Source organism: Larus michahellis, chromosome 4 (genome assembly GCF_964199755.1).
Source record: "Larus michahellis chromosome 4, bLarMic1.1, whole genome shotgun sequence".
Taxonomy (NCBI): domain Eukaryota; kingdom Metazoa; phylum Chordata; class Aves; order Charadriiformes; family Laridae; genus Larus; species Larus michahellis.
The window spans coordinates 4,430,684-4,446,139 of NC_133899.1; the positions used below are offsets into that span (position 1 = coordinate 4,430,684).

At 39.2% G+C, this 15,456-nt stretch overlaps 1 protein-coding gene and 1 long non-coding RNA gene across 10 annotated transcripts in view; one reads left to right on the forward strand and one right to left on the reverse strand.

Moving 5' to 3' along the window:
- MLYCD (malonyl-CoA decarboxylase) overlaps window positions 1-9,948 on the forward strand; it is a 27,029-nt gene extending 17,081 nt beyond the window's left edge. Inside the window, exons 5-8 of one of the 5 annotated variants that reach the window (XR_012586461.1) lie at window positions 5,109-5,513; window positions 6,535-6,745; window positions 7,353-7,582; window positions 8,470-9,948. Coding sequence is in view for 2 of the 5 variants with exons in the window: in XM_074582819.1 (XP_074438920.1) it covers window positions 5,109-5,513; window positions 6,559-6,819 (666 nt within the window). In the remaining 3 variants the exon portion in view is untranslated. The other 4 variants (XR_012586460.1, XR_012586459.1, XM_074582819.1 and 1 more) reach the window with 4 other exon arrangements.
- Window positions 1-15,456, reverse strand: part of LOC141741776 (uncharacterized) — a 77,269-nt gene that overhangs the window by 15,145 nt on the left and 46,668 nt on the right. For 3 of the 5 annotated variants that reach the window (XR_012586463.1, XR_012586465.1, XR_012586462.1), the window contains 2 exons: window positions 12,211-12,797; window positions 1,149-11,219 (listed from right to left, as the gene is read on the reverse strand). This is a non-coding gene — a long non-coding RNA (uncharacterized LOC141741776). Of the gene's footprint in view, window positions 1-1,148; window positions 11,220-12,210; window positions 12,798-15,456 lie in introns of those variants that run through there. The other 2 variants (XR_012586466.1, XR_012586464.1) reach the window with 2 other exon arrangements.

Below are 15,456 nucleotides of genomic sequence, written 5' to 3' on the forward strand. Positions count from 1 at the left end.
GGTCCCAGTTCTGCCTGTCCAAATCTGAGAGTAGGCTACCTATGGATTCTGCATAGTCTCTTGGTTATATTAATGTATATAAAGCAGGGAGCAGACAACAGAAATAATCTCTTGTATTTCTTAAATTTAAGCTTGTATTGTGCCCAGAAACGAATTGGATTTTGAAACAATTTCAGACAACTAGTAAGAAAACAAACAAACCCCAAATTGGGTGCTGAAAAACAGGCAGGCAGATGCATTTCTCGCAGGCCGATAGGGGCTGGTGAATGTGTAGACAGATAGATTTTTCATTAGACAGACATTTAATTCAGAATGTGTTTATAGCCACTCTAAATGGTCGGTAGCACCGCAGAAGGTACATCATAGCAATTCAGTCTGCAGATGACAGACACAGATAACTGTGGTGAAGCCTTTGAGAAAACTGCTTAGAATTTTATAGCCTGTGGCATTTGGGGGAGAAAACTGATAGCTACTATGTGACTCAATAGAATGCTTAACAATTGGTGGCAGATTTTAACTTCCTGGTTGGACTGTTGATAATTGCTACCTTAATTTGATCTAGGTGACCTGGGGAGATCATAATTTCCAAAACAGGCTTTGCTTTCATTGATGAAAAATGCGACCTTGGACTGCACCTTTCAGAGTGCAAGACGGTTTCAGATGAGATATGGATAATAGGAGAAATCTGTGCTCTTCTGCAATGAAAAAAAAAACCAAACTAAAAGACGAACAAAACCAGAAATCTACCCCAAAACAAAATGAGCAGCTGTTTCTTAATGGTCCATGGGTTTGTGACAAGAAAATAAACATTAATGGATCTCCACCAATAGCCTTAGAAACTAGCACATCAATTTAGCAACAACATAAATGTGCACACTTCGCTGCATCTATTTATTTTTCTACAAGAAATGGCCGCCTCAGATAAGCTCCTAAACTCAAGCATTTATCAGATATGTAGTAGTCTGTACTGTAGCTTCAGAATGGGGTCACTTTCCCATGTCTTATCTGTCCTAAGAAGTAAAAAAAAATGCACAATTTCCATTTTGTATTTATTAATAGAGTAGGAGCTAGGAACTTCCTGATAAATATTTTGGGTTGGGCTTGGTGAACAGGTCACTGAAAGTGAAATAAACAAAGAGCAGTCAACGTCACAGGGAAGCAAAATGTCGGTTTACTTAAGTAGGAACTTTGCAGTGGTTATTATTAATACTTTAATATGGGAAGAAATTGTTCATTCTCACTTTTATCATTGTGGATGGTGCGTTGTTACTCTTGGCTCTGCAAGCTGTGAGATGAGGTTGTAATTGTTACCCTATGGAAGCAATGGGCATGGCTCAGCTCCTGCGTGAAAACTCCTGTTCGTTAGCTCAGTTCAGCAGGAAAATAGCATTTTCAAACACTGTGCTTTCTTAGCAGAGATGGTGCAGAAGACTTCCAGACTGGACTTTGTCGTAAGCAGCCTTTTCTCTTGGTCCAGTCGTTTTTTCCTTTTACCTGAAAGAAGAGGTAAAGAAGGAGTTTCTGCTTCTCAGATTTCACCATTACCTTCCTTCTTCCTCTGTCAGGTTTTAACTCCAAACATCTGTGAAGAATTCATGAAAAAGAGCTAAGCAATATATTCTCTAAGGCACTATCTTTTATAGGATGAATAATATAGTTAGAAAAAAAGGAACACCTTTAAGGAATATAATCCCATCTTCAGGTCAAAAAGAAACACATCCTGTGTTCCTTGAATCCCTAGCTAGAGGAAAATAGCCTCTAACAACCTTTTCCTTGTTCTCTTTTTTTTTTTTCCTTCTTTTTCACCCTCACTGCACAATAGTAACATCTGTACTCCCTCTAGCAGTACATCTAGGATTTCTCATTGATAGGTCATTAATTTGAAAACTTTTAACGATTTATCCCTGTCTCTTGTGTTCTCTGTGTTATGGACTAAAGATGAACTTTAAAGCACAACAGGGAATGAAGACGTAGAAGAATGAAAGCCCATTTTGAAATCCGCTGTGTTTTGGGGAGATCTTGCTGCTGCTTAAAGATGCTGACATGAAAAGGGTACCTCTCATTAGAGATTACAGGTTTGTGTTTCTGTACCTTAAGGTTCGTTTGCAGGTCTGTCACATCCTAGACAGTTGCTGAATTGTCATCCATCATTATCGTGTGGACAGGCAGAAGGGTACTGGGTCATTGAATCTTCACAAGGGAATTGTAGCCCTCCCTTCTGTGCAGAAATTCATCTAGCTGAAGCAAGTGCTGACATGCAAAAGGTCAAATTACTTGACAGCAGACTGTCTCAGCAGCTAAGCTATGGCTGGTCACGGTGGAGTCACCACTGGTCAGCTTTCAGTACGCTGATGGAGGAACGAAGGTAGCAAGTGATGCTGCTCGTTACCATCTTGACAAAACTGAAAGCTATCAGCTTTTTCTCTGGGAACAAATATCTTGACGTTATTTTTCCAGTAGCCTTTAAAAATTAACTTCTGTGCCATCTTTCTCCCTTCTCTGGGAGATGTGTGGTTTTATGCTAGTAGTGTCGTCTTTGGTGAGGGCTAGTGTTCAATCAAGGGAAGTGTAGCTGACAAGGGGGCATCTGAGCATAGCTCTCCTCTACCGTACTCATTAAGATCCTGCTGCTTTAAAGAAAAGTGGTTTCCAAATGTGATGATTAGGTATACTCCTTGATTCAGAAACCCTACAAGGAGGTGGATGAAAGGTGATCAAAGGAAGATTTAGTGTGTGCATTTGATTCTGTATTCAAATTTTATAAAGTTATTTTGAATTGATTTGTGGATAAATAGTCTTTATATCCATGGGGAGGTATTTAGCGTGGGGTTGGGAAGGGAAAGATTCTCATTTTTGCCCTTTTTCTGCTCCCGGGTCTCGTGCACTCTCTATCTACATCTATATATATTATTTATTTATTTACTGTGGTCATTGTTCTCTTTTTCAAAAGCAGAGGGGGAACTTTTCTAAAAAGGCTGAACTGTATACTCCAAGAAACATTCTTTTAATTAAAACCTATTTTCTATATCCATGCCTCTTGTAGCCATGGTCCGCAGTAAAAGCACAACCCTAATAAACTATTTTTTTTTGTAAGTGCTGTGTTGTATAAAATTGTACAAAGAGATGCTAAGACATCAGCAAAAATAGCCTTCCACAGACATGTCTATACTTCAATTTCCAAATAATATTTTTTCTTTTATGAAATGCATGTGTGATGAGACCTGATAGTTGTATTTCACAGATCTTATTACAGTCTTATGCTTTGGAATTACTCTTAAAAATAAAATATCATAATGTCCTTTAGTGGGGACTTGAAAAAGTCACAGGAGATCAACGCTTTACGACTGTTGCATTGTCTGACCATGGTAGCTATAGCCGTTGAGAATATGACATGGTCAGGATCTCCTGGTCTCTCTGATTACATAAATGGTCGGGTTTTTAAGTAAGACATAGAAATGAGTGTTTTTACGAAATAATTTGCTTTTTGCTTTATCCAGTTCTCTAAGAACATGAAATGGGGTGTTTCTTTATAACTTAGTCTGCCTTTCTTGTTTCTGTATGGTCCCAAAAGAAGAATTCTTTGACTTAGATATCTGTGTAATAGTCAGAGAACTTCAGATACAGGGAGCGAGTGAGGTTATCCAGTTTATGCCGTTGCAAGTCACGCAAGGGAAGAGGTGGGAGATCTGAGCTGGCTGGTGTATCATAGTGCCGGGAGCCAGCAGAAGAGCAGTAAGCTATTTGGGGAGCTCTGTGTGGGAAGGAAAAAGATGTTGGAAATAACCAGCTGAATGTTATTCCAGTTATCGAAGTCATCAGAAGTGGTGCTTGGCTCCAGTCTGTAACGGGGGCGTGCCAGGCCCGCGTTCCTTGGCTTCTGCAGCCTCCCGAGACAGAATGCAGATGGCAGCGTTGTGTGGAGCACAGCAGTACCTGAGGGTACCACGGCGCAGATGCAATACGGACAACCTAGCAGCACGCCTCCCATTAACATTTGCTAGCGTAAGGTAGCATCTGAGCCATGATGACTTTTTAATGGTTATCTCGGTAATACTCAAAGTAGAAAAAAATGCATTTCGTAGTCATTTAAAGACAATTTTCTGTTGACATTAAGATGCTTCTGTAATGTTGATAAATGTCTTGGTTCTTACCACTTCTTCCTATATGAACGGTAATTAAAACAACACTGTGGTTGTTCAGTTGAGCTCCGTCTTCCCTCTGTTCTTGTCCCCCCTACTCCTTCAGCAGGGCTGACTGATGTCATTTTTATGAATTCCAAGTGACAGTTTAACAACCTTCTCTATTCTTTGCGTTGGTTGTCCCAAACGTAACACAGTTTTCCTTAAGTATGTTTTGCTTTACATGATTACATAGTTAACAGTTTTTGCTCATAAATTAGCAGAAGTTTTATTTTGTTGAAACAGGTATTAAACTGTGTGATTAATTTTTTTACAGTAAGTATATGTTTCTTATCTTGCTGTTCTATCAATGTATTTTATAGTTTGGGAATAGCATGAAAAGTAGCTGACCTATATAAAGAACCTCTTTCAAAACTTCAGGAAATACTTCTTTCCATTAAAATCTAGAAATCGTACCTCTTCTGATTTTGCAATAGACTGAAATAATAAACTGCCCTTGATTTTAAAAAAAAAAAAAAGAAAAGGTAGTTACATATGGAAAAATAAATGATATTTTAAAGGTTTTGAAAACTCTTATATTTATTTTTTTAGAAAAATGTTATACCTCCGATTAACTTCCTTGTGGCATGCAATTGTAGTTGTTTATTTCTGCCTATAAAATGATACACAAGAATGTAGTGCTGGTAAGTACTGCATAAGTACTTTTATATAGATTCTGTGTGTTAACTGTAATTCAGTCAGTGTTAAAATTGTCTTCATTCTCCAGGTGCTTTCTAGTCACTAACCTGTTACTGGCAGGGTGATTTTTATTTTTTTTTTTTGTCTATTTGTATCAGTTAATTCTCAGAATCCCTAGTCTTCGCTTGACATCAGGGGAAGGGTATCAGCTGTTCTTTCACTCAAACTTCTCATTGTCAATCATGACAAAACTCATGAATATTATTTTTTTTTCTCTCCTTTTGTCTGCAGAAAGAACTTCCTCAGATAAAAGCTTTTTCTACTCTTTCACCTATCCCGGGATTCACAAAATGGCTTGTTGGTCTCCTCTCCTCACAAACTAAAGAACCAGAAAGAAATGAACTTTTTACAGAATCAGAATGGCAAGAAATCTCTGAGATCACAGGAGACTCTACTACTGAAACACTTAAGAAACTCTTAAATAACAACGAGTGGGTGAGATCAGAGAAATTAGTTAAAGTGCTCCATTCGCCATTTATGAGACTCTGTGCCTGGTATTTGTATGGAGAGAAACATCGTGGCTACGCTCTTAATCCAGTAGCAAACTTTCATCTTCAGAACGGCTCTGTGATGTGGCGGATAAACTGGATGGCGGACACCAGCCCTCGGGGCATTGCTGCTTCTTGTGGCATGATGGTAAACTACCGATATTTCTTAGAGGATACAGCCAGTAATAGCGCAGCATACCTGGGGACTAAACAAATTAAAGCCTCAGAGCAGGTTCTTTCCTTGGTGTCTCAGTTCCAGCAAAATAGCAAGCTTTAATTAAATATTACAAAAACTAAGAACAAGTGTTCCTCACCCATAAAGAGCTGTAATATTTTGCAGCGTCTGTATTTAAATGAGAATGTCCGTTACAAAACAAATTTACTCAGCACAGCAGGATGCCGTTGTCTAGATTATCAGTTGTCTTGCTTACATTGCCATATATTCAAAACCTGATTTGCTGTGATTGAGTCACTGTAAGTTCTAGACATCTGCTGTGTGCACGTTGGTTGGAAGTATGCATTAAAGGATGAGTACAATTCTCTCAATTGGTTACAACTCAGTGGTAACTTGAGTGGAAAATACTTGAGCCGTACCATTATTCTGTTGATAATAAACCTGTCTTTGAAAGGAGCTGCACTTATTTGTCATACTATTACTATAGATAGTTCAGTACCAAAGTACCTGGAAAGAAGTACTGAATGAAAGTAAATTTTCGGTCAAATATATTAGCAAAACACTAATCTGCAATTTTATTTTAATAATATTTGTCTTTTTCTCCCTCAAAAACTCTCATGTAAAACCTTGTGGTATTTTCCTTTTTCAAACCCGCTAAAAATCTCACTGAATCCTTGCTTTGCTGGAGCATGGAAAAGCCATGCATTAATATTGTTGAAAAATCAGGATCTCTCAGTGCAGCAGGTATGTAGTATTATATTTGCACTTTACTCTGCTAAACTATAATGAGCAAGAAGGAGGTGTTCAAATAGGAGAGGGGAATAAGAGAGACTGATACTTAGGGATCAGTTGAGAAGTTTCCAAATACGTATATTATATTTTTGCTTTGGTAATTTTTTAAGTTGATAAAGAGCTTTTTTAATAAAGAGGTAGGTGTGACCTGTAAAACCAATAAAATAAACTTTCTCAATAAATCATGTCTTGTGTATTTCAGCATGTACCTTCCTTCACTTAACAGCCCCCCTTGATAACAGTATCACCACAGCAGAAGGACCATCTTAACAGAATTTCATGTTGTTTTGTAATTTCTGATTTATTCCGTGTCTGGTCAAGTTCCAGTCCTGTTTTCCAAGAAAAGAATTCTACAGAGGAATTGAAAGTGATAGAGTTCCTGCTGGCGTATGAAAACAGACGTGAAGAAAGCTGTAAGTGTCCAATTAGCCTTTCTCCTAGAATGAAATTATATAATTGGATACACTTTTTTCATATTCATTATTAGAAAAAAATCCCATCCTCCAAGCTGGTAACCTGCCATGGAAATCTATTATACATACCTTCAAAGCAGAGAAAACCTTGACTTGACTTAACTTCTATTCATGGTAGATTTGCAACAGTGATAGTCAAAGGAGAGAGTATGTTCACTGGCTGCTGTTCCCTTGAGAGCAAGGACTTTTTTATACGGCAGCTGATCATCAGTGGCAGTGATGCCGTGTTAGCTGTGGCAACTCTCCTATGCCATGTTGCCTTCAGTATGTTTTTAAGAATTGTTCCAAAAAAGTCAACAGCTTTCTCCTACATCAACAGATTAAAGTTAGTTTCTTGATTTCGATGAGATATGATTTAAAGGAAAAAATCCTGTCTTCCCCTTGCAAGCAAGATGCGTCCAGCAATTTTTCAGTTGCCAAAACCACTAAAGAAAAGTTGAGTTCCCCTTGAATTGTGATGATGGTGTTCTGCTGCATATACCAGGAGCAATATGGCATAAGCCAAAAAATAAGATGGATGTTTATTTTTTTTTTTCACCTTCTCTAGATAGCTTGCTGAATGTGCACTAGGGAACACTGTAGAAGTACAAAGAAATCTGAAGATTATTTGATTATACTTTCTTTATTCTCAACTGGGGAGCTAAGAACTCAGGATTAAACACTCGAAGCGTTGGAAACTTTTAGTGAGAGACTTTGAACAGGCAACTCCATCCTGGCCAACCTGAGGAAATAGCTTCAGAGTGATTGTCAATTTTTGCTTTTGGATCAGTAGTTACGGTAAGTATTCTGCACAACCGCATGTATGTATAGTCTTCATAGTACTTCAGATGGAAGGTTTTTAAATTAAAGTCTATGGTCTACCTTCAAGAAATGCTGAAAGTTGATCACTAGTATTGAACAATTGCATGTCCACAGGAGACTTCAGGCAGGTAAAGAGACAGGGGTTGAAGCCAGCTGGACAATGGGAGTCAAATGTATATAATCTTTTCAATTAATTAAGACGTGTCTTCTCCTGGCGTGGCATTATAAGATGAAGAACCTTGTTGCGACTTCTATTTCAAACTCCACATTTTTAAGGCATTACGAAAATTTTGTTAGAAGTTCCATCTGAAGTTTGTCGTGCAAGTTTTAGACCCAAAATGTGAACGTTAGGGAGTACACAGTGTGTATGTGTGTGTGTATATATATATATTTAGCACCCTGTGTGAAAAACTTACTAAAAAGTAGTTATCTACAGTTTAAAATACCAGATCTGAACAGGCTACTCACGCATTGCTTTTTCTTTTCTGTGTAGCATGTGCATTTTGCCAGTCAGGTTTTTGTACAGAGCCTTAAGGTGAACATACGCACATAACTCTATTGGTACAGAAATTTTCACCATACAGATTACTACAGGACACACTATTTCTGTTTTTAACAGAAGATAGCTTCATTCTCCTGTTGGGTTCTCTAAGGTTTCTGAACTCTTTAGAATTCAAGTTTCAAGGTGAAATTTAGCTGCTGATATAAATATGTATGAACCATTCCTGGTTAGGAGGAATAGAGAAAGACAACCTTCTCTGTTTTGTTAAGCTCGTCAAGTTTGAGGAAACCAGGTTGCTTACTTCAAATGAAAGAGTTCTGAAAATGCAATGATTTTGAAAGATGTTTTTCTTTTGAAACAGGAGGAGCTATGAGGGCAATTAAATGTGCACCCACCTGGCCATAGCTCAAAAAGAGCTAACACTCCTGCTTTATTGCAGATGAAAATACAACACAATCCTATATTCCGAACAGCTGGACTTGAAGGATAAGGCGTTTTTTCCACTTGGAGACCCAGACAAATGCATGAGAATTGGCTCAGTGACATGAAGTGGTAGTAGCTTATGAGGAAGAAAAAGCAAAGCTGCTAACACTTTGTCAACACTTCAGTTATTTCTCATAGATCTGCCCTCAGCTTAAGGGAAGCAGGCGTATCTCTTTTTTTTTTTTTTTCTTTTTCTTTCTTCTTACCAATCTTAAAATCAGGAAGATGGATACTGGCATTCGGGCAAACCAGCCATAGGACTTTCTCTCAAATTCAAACCTGGATGTACACTGTGGTGCCAGGACTGGTTGCTCAGCTGCTAAGCAATGGGTTGGTGTGTCGGGAACAGGTCTACCCCTTCTACCTCACCTCACACAGATGCCACGTTTCTCTAGGCGTTGAATTACCAGTCACTCCTGCATTAGCAGTCAGTTTAACTTACTCTCGTTCCCAGGAGCTGTTGTAAGGTGTTTGAGATGTGGGGCCGAGAGGCAGATTACAGGCAAAGATGTAGCAGCATCTCACTGGAGCTATTATGGAAGGGTACATTTGTTATGTGACATCTGTTCTCCATCAGAACACTCGCACCTGCAGAGTTATTTCCTTTTCAGCCGTTCTTACAGTTTTGGTTATTGGTTGTGTTTTGTTTTCTGAGGTCACTTTGTCTGTTATATTGGTAAGGTAGCAATATGAGGCTAAAAATTCATACAGTGAGTTCTGTACCAGAATCACAGTACAAATTTAAGTGCAAAAGTATCAAGTGAAGACAAACATGGGACCGTCTGCTCATAAAGGCCATCAAAGCCATCAGCTGTTAATTGCTGTTAGTTTTCTTTCCTTGGTCATTGATTCTTAACTGTCTAGCAGTGCTTGGATTTTCCAACTTGCTACTAAAGAGTGATTTTAGCATGAATGATGCTGAAGAGAAAAAAAAAAAATATTCACCATCTGTACTACTTACTAGGACATAAGTATGTCACTAGAGAGGGATCTTATTCTCTCAAAGTGAGTCTTCACAAGTCAGAAAGAAGAAAGAAAGAAAGAAGTCCAGTTTCTTTTTCTCCCTCTCAGTGTGTAAAAACTGTTATGCCATTTCTGAAGAGCATGCACGTAATGTTAAAGAAGAGGTAACTTGCCTGTCCTTTAAGGAAGCTGAAATACTAAAAGTTGTCGAAGTCATTGCTTCCTGTTAACTATAGTAATGTGTTTCGAGCAACATATTTTAAGATTAATTTAGGGTATATAATACTGCACTGTGTTACGCTTTGAAGTGTCAACGCTGAAATTATGAGTACATTTTCCTTTCTGTGGAATGTTCTTTGGATAAAAAGTCAATAAATACCTTCCCATTTTTCTGAATGGCTTCTCAGGTGATTTCATTTCGTATCAAATACTCTTTCATTTCTAGCCATTGAGAAGTCTTGCAGCCACGTGTGGGTCACGTTACGAAGCTGGCTGTGCCGCATTGCGAGCTCTGAGCTGTCCTGCGTGGTACATCCCAACAGCAGCCGGCACAGCTTGTGCACATCAGAGCCACGTTGCAGCCCTTCCCCTTTACCATCCTGAGCATTAGAGGCTTCTTAACTGTGCATCCAGGGAGTCAACTGTTTCACAACTGTTACATCAGTGAAACTATCTCTGTAGTTATCTTGGCTTAAGCTGTTAGAAGCAATGGTATTGATAGCTGTAGAATAATACCCAAAGGTACGTCTTATGGGTGGAAAACTGGCATTAATAAAAGGGCAATAGCTTAATATCCATCACTTCTTCCAGTGTTAGGTTCTAAAATAAGGTTCTAAAGACTGACAACAATTTGGTAAAATTACAGCTTTCTGCTACTGGCTTACATTTACCTTCCGGCAGCCTTCACAGTTCTAACACTGTAACACTGAGGCAGTGAACAGCAGTACAAAACATGAAGTATCTGGACCATTATGTAGACTATAGCCTGTAGGACTTGGCTTTTCAGTCAGAGTTTATTTCAGCCCTTAAAGCACTGGGAGGAGGCGTACCAAGTTCAGGTCAGGGGCTGCTTTGTTTTCTACTGCCATTTATTTTCTCGGCTGCCCTTCTCAGCACAGTTGGTAGCAAACAATATTCCAAAGTTACAGTGCCGTTCATTCCTCATAGGAACACACCTGACAGCAACTCCTGCTAGAAACCCCTCCACCATGAAGGACTGTCATTGCCTAGTTAAAAGCACAGGTTTTGCCAGTAGCCTTCGCCAACAACCCTGGCCCTTCAGCCTGCATCCCTGGCTTTTTCAGGACACCTTCTGTTACCATGTGTCTAGAAAGAAAAAGCGGTGGCCGGTTTCAGAGGCTCGCTTCCTCAGTAGGCAATGGTGGCTGCTGTGCTCTTAGGTGCAGCGTATGAAAGCATCACAACTGTATCCCGCTTTTGAAAGCAAATCAATAAAAATGACATTACTTTGTCACATGCTTGTTTTATGATCAACTTACACCATTTTTTCTTGTCACAGGCGTAGGGCCTCTCTTTGTACAAGTCGTATGGAGTTGAGTAGGACCTGTGTTCTAACATGTGCCCTGGATGGGTAATGAGAGGCCAAAATCTTGCTTGAATGGAGGATGTTTAGTTTATTTGCAGATGCTGAGCCATCACAAAGTCCTGTGAAAAGGAAGGAGTAGGTGCGTCTTGAATTAAACTTTTCCTGTATATCACTGTAGTTTATTTTAGTTATTAACTGTGGTAATGTATAAAGCATGCCTCCTGTGCTCTCCTTGTGGAAATGGGTACAAAGGTTTATTAAACTGGATAGAGTAAGTTAATGGTACTCTGATTCTTCAGTCCCTTCATAAGGAAGCTCCCCAAGGAAGGGAAAAATCAGTGTTATGGTCAGCATGCCGGGAGCATTTTACATATATTTATGATTGTTTTCTTCAGAAAATAAAGAATAAGCAATCACATTTATTGGTTTTTTTTACTGCTTCCAAAAGCATTTGAATTTTTCAAAAAATTTGACAGAACAGCAGATATCTCGAAGATACTAATTTTCAAACACAACAACGATCAGGTGGAAGAAAAAGACTCTGCTAATATCACTGAGGGGTGAAAGCCTCGTACGTTTCTCAAGCAAGTGTGCTAATCACTAGGATATTGTATAGATGCCATAAATCTTCCATCGAAGCATTGGCTACCTGGTACACGGCATACTAAGGGGAGCTGAATTGCCTTGATGTGTCACATCCAAGGTAGGTGCTTACAGTTAGGGAACTAAGCACAGTGTAAGTGGGTTAGATTCAAGGCACTTGAAGTCAGTACTTATGTTTTGTTTTTTATTTTAGTCAGCCTTATGTTTTGTTTTTTTATTGAGGATACCCGAAACCATTCGGGAAAAAATCACTTGTTGCCACATTATATCTAGTAAATGAACGCATACTCATTCCTCTTAAAATAAATCTGTACCAGGACTGGTAAGTACTTGGAGAATGCTGAGATAGAGCAATATGTAATCTGACGTGCTGGATAAGTTATTAAGCCTTATACTCAGATTGTAGCTGAAAGCCTGAGGACAGCTTAACGTGGGATTCTGTCTTCCAGTCTGTCTTCCATTTTCAACAGTGGTTTGTTATGGCAATGCCTGGAAGCCATTACCCACCTGCTAAGCCTTGCAGTTGAGGGTAGTTCACGCCGCACATGTCAAACCCTGCTAAAGTTGTCACCCTTCATTGGCTTCTTTGGATTTAATACCGGACTACTCATTAGCTACTACTCCTGGAAAGACCTTGGGATAGTTTCCTGAGGTTCTCTTAATTCCCTCAGTGGTGCAGGGCTGGAAGAACAGCTTCTGGCATTTTAGCCAACTTTTCTCCTGTTATCAAGCGTTAAAATCTGGTAGCAACTCCAGCTGCCTTCTGTCTGTGCAGACTGCTTAAGGTGAGGCTCAGAAGTTCCCTTTCAATTTGCTTTGCTAAATGCTGGAATCTGCTGATCTTGTTTAAGTGCTACCATTGTTGAAATCAATGGGAGAGTTGTTTTCTTAAAAAGTGTGGGATTTCGGTGTACTGATTGTTTTGTCACCGTGACAAATGCAAACTCAAGATCTATATGCTGCCAAGGCTTTAGCGGACATGTACAAATACAAATTTATTTTTTTTTTAAAGGAATTGCATTCATTTTTATGTGGCTATTTCTGGAGATGGAGTAACTCCCTGCAGGATGCATTAGCTCACCACTATTGCTCACCTACGGAAAAACAGAAAAAAGTTGTATTGCATTTTTGTATAATATTTATCAATATCCATCTCTTTATCATCTCTTAATTGTGAGTAAAATTAACAATTATAATCTCTGAAATGCAGCACCTGCAACTAGTAGCTGAAAGAGATAAACCAGACAGGCATTGGGTCAGTAGGATTGTGAGGAAATAAAAGATGTTCTTCCATTTTTAAGAAATGGCAATCAAAAAAGCAATTTTTACTACAGTTGTTCAAACTGATAGACCCTTTTTTTTTTTGGAAAGAATGGGAAGTACAAAGGAAAATTAAGGTAACTAATTTGCTGAAACAGATACGCAAAGTTCTCCCCCAAATGTGATTTTTAAACCAGACAATTCTTGAACCCAATTACTGGGGATTAGTGTGGAATCATTTCCTGAATCTTAACCAGACTCGGAATTTGGGAGTGTTGGGTGGAGCGGTGGAGAAAGGGAAAGAATGAGAATTAAAATGACCTTGGTTGTTTTTGCTTAATTACAAAAAAAGAAAATGATGCAAGAACTTTAAATAGTGAAAAAAATCATTAAGTTACTACAGTCTGTGTCTAAGAATACACTTAGATAGACTTTATGTTCCAGAATGGTATTTAAAATGCAATTTAGGTATTTAAGATATGTTTGCTTAATTTTTTTAAATAAATGTTGTGGTGTTATTTTTCAAAAAATATTCTCCTGCAAGACGGCTTTGAAAGTTCATACACTCACTGCTAGTAAAGCTCTCTTAATGCATTATGTTAAAGTTTAGAGGATGGCTTTAGGGAAAGGATAAAGTTTTAATTGGATTTTTGAATAATTATCTTTTGAGTTCTAACCAAATTTCAGATAGTTCAGTGTTTGAAATACATATTACACCATAGATCTTTGATCTCAGAATCTGAAGCTCTATGCTTTATTTATGGCACGCTACTCAAGCCGTTCTTTAACATGACAGTTGCAGATTTTGTCATGAGATGCCTGTCACCACGGTGCTCGGCCGGGTTGTCAGCTCTGCTGCAGCAGAAGCTGGATAACTGCCGCAGAGCCCTGCCTGACACAAGTATCCCACTAATTCTGAGAGCCCAACAGGAGCTGACTGCAACTTGACTTTAGCTAGTGCTTTTGTAACGCATTATTCATGCAAAGTGGAGTTTCTGTTTGACTGTAGTCCATGCTGCTTGACAACTTTACGAATTGGGGCTCGGCTGTCTCCTGCTTGAGACTCAAAAACAATGGGGAGAAAAACCCGACCGTGCCTGTGAAAGCCTGGATTCTTCAGAATGTTAGAGAAAGTATGGGGAGAGGCCCCAGGAAAATGGAGCTCTATGGGTGGACATCAGATCTCTGCTTCTCAGCTGCCCACTGACCCCCTTTCAGCATCGCTCTCCCTCCGGCTGTGCTTTGGTTAGGCTCTCCCCATTTTTTCTTTCAGTGACCAGCAGCAGACCTGATGCTGCAGGAGACCGTTTGGTTGCATCCAGTGGAAGTGCCCAGAACTGCACCCTGCTCTGGGTGCCAGGGACACAGCTGTGCGGGAAGTTGTTGCTCAGACCCTGCAGGCCCAAGGAATGGAGTGTGCTGGGTACACCTAAATGCTTCAGAGAATTTCGCTATCGGTTTTTCCCCTGAGCTTGTGCAAGCAAAGATTTTCAGAGGCTTAAAATCAGAACGGATTTGTCTGTCTTTCACAGGAACAAGGTGATCTCCCAGTTTCATCACCAGAGCCCTGGGGGGGGTCGGGAAGGTGCTAAAGCATCTCGGTGAAGTAGCAGTAATATACACTTGAGCAAAATGATACCTGTTCTTCGTAACTCTCTTCTGAAAGAAACATCTAGGGTTTTTCTCCTTGCTGAAAAATTTTACTAACAAACAGTTTAATGGTGTAAGGGTTGCACAGGAACTTTCAAGCTGAATGGACTAATTCAGCATGGACACAGGCAAATAAATGTACTGTATTTTGAAAATAATACTGGGCTAGCCTAATTAGGGACGTCTGCCCACTGTTTCCATCCCACCTTTTCCCAGTCAGCCTTTAGAGGGATGCTTGACAGATCCATGGTGGAAAAACAAAGGTTATATTTGATTGTAAGGAATTTTTCTGTGAGTCAGAGCAGCATAGGTGCCTTTCTCTGTTTTTCATTATGCATCTGATTAGATGGTATCACTCAGAAAAATGGTAAAAACAAAAAAGGCTATTGTAGACCCCCATTACACAGTTTGATCAGGAGCCTGTGAAATGTTGGGTGAGAAAGGGCATGAACAGAATGAATGATGTAGGAGTGAATGCTTTTAAAACAGAACAAGGTTGTTCTCACTTCTACATAGATTTATCATTTCTTTTCCAGGAGGAAATGATTCTGAGGATTTGAGTATATTCAGGCTGAAACAACTGGCTGAGAAAGCAAGTATTGAAAGAGCAGGTTTTTCATATAAAATATATCGAAGTAAGATACAATGTGAGCACTTTGCGCTTCCCAGAAGTGCACACTTCTATGCTTAGGCCATTGTTAATGTAATGCCATTTATTAAGAGGAATTTATTCACTATGTTGGCACTTCTCTTGCTGTTTCTCCTCTCTCCCTAACGCAGAGTGTGTATATACTACCAGCATGTATTTCATAGGCTTTGATGCATACATAATAGAAAAAAGCA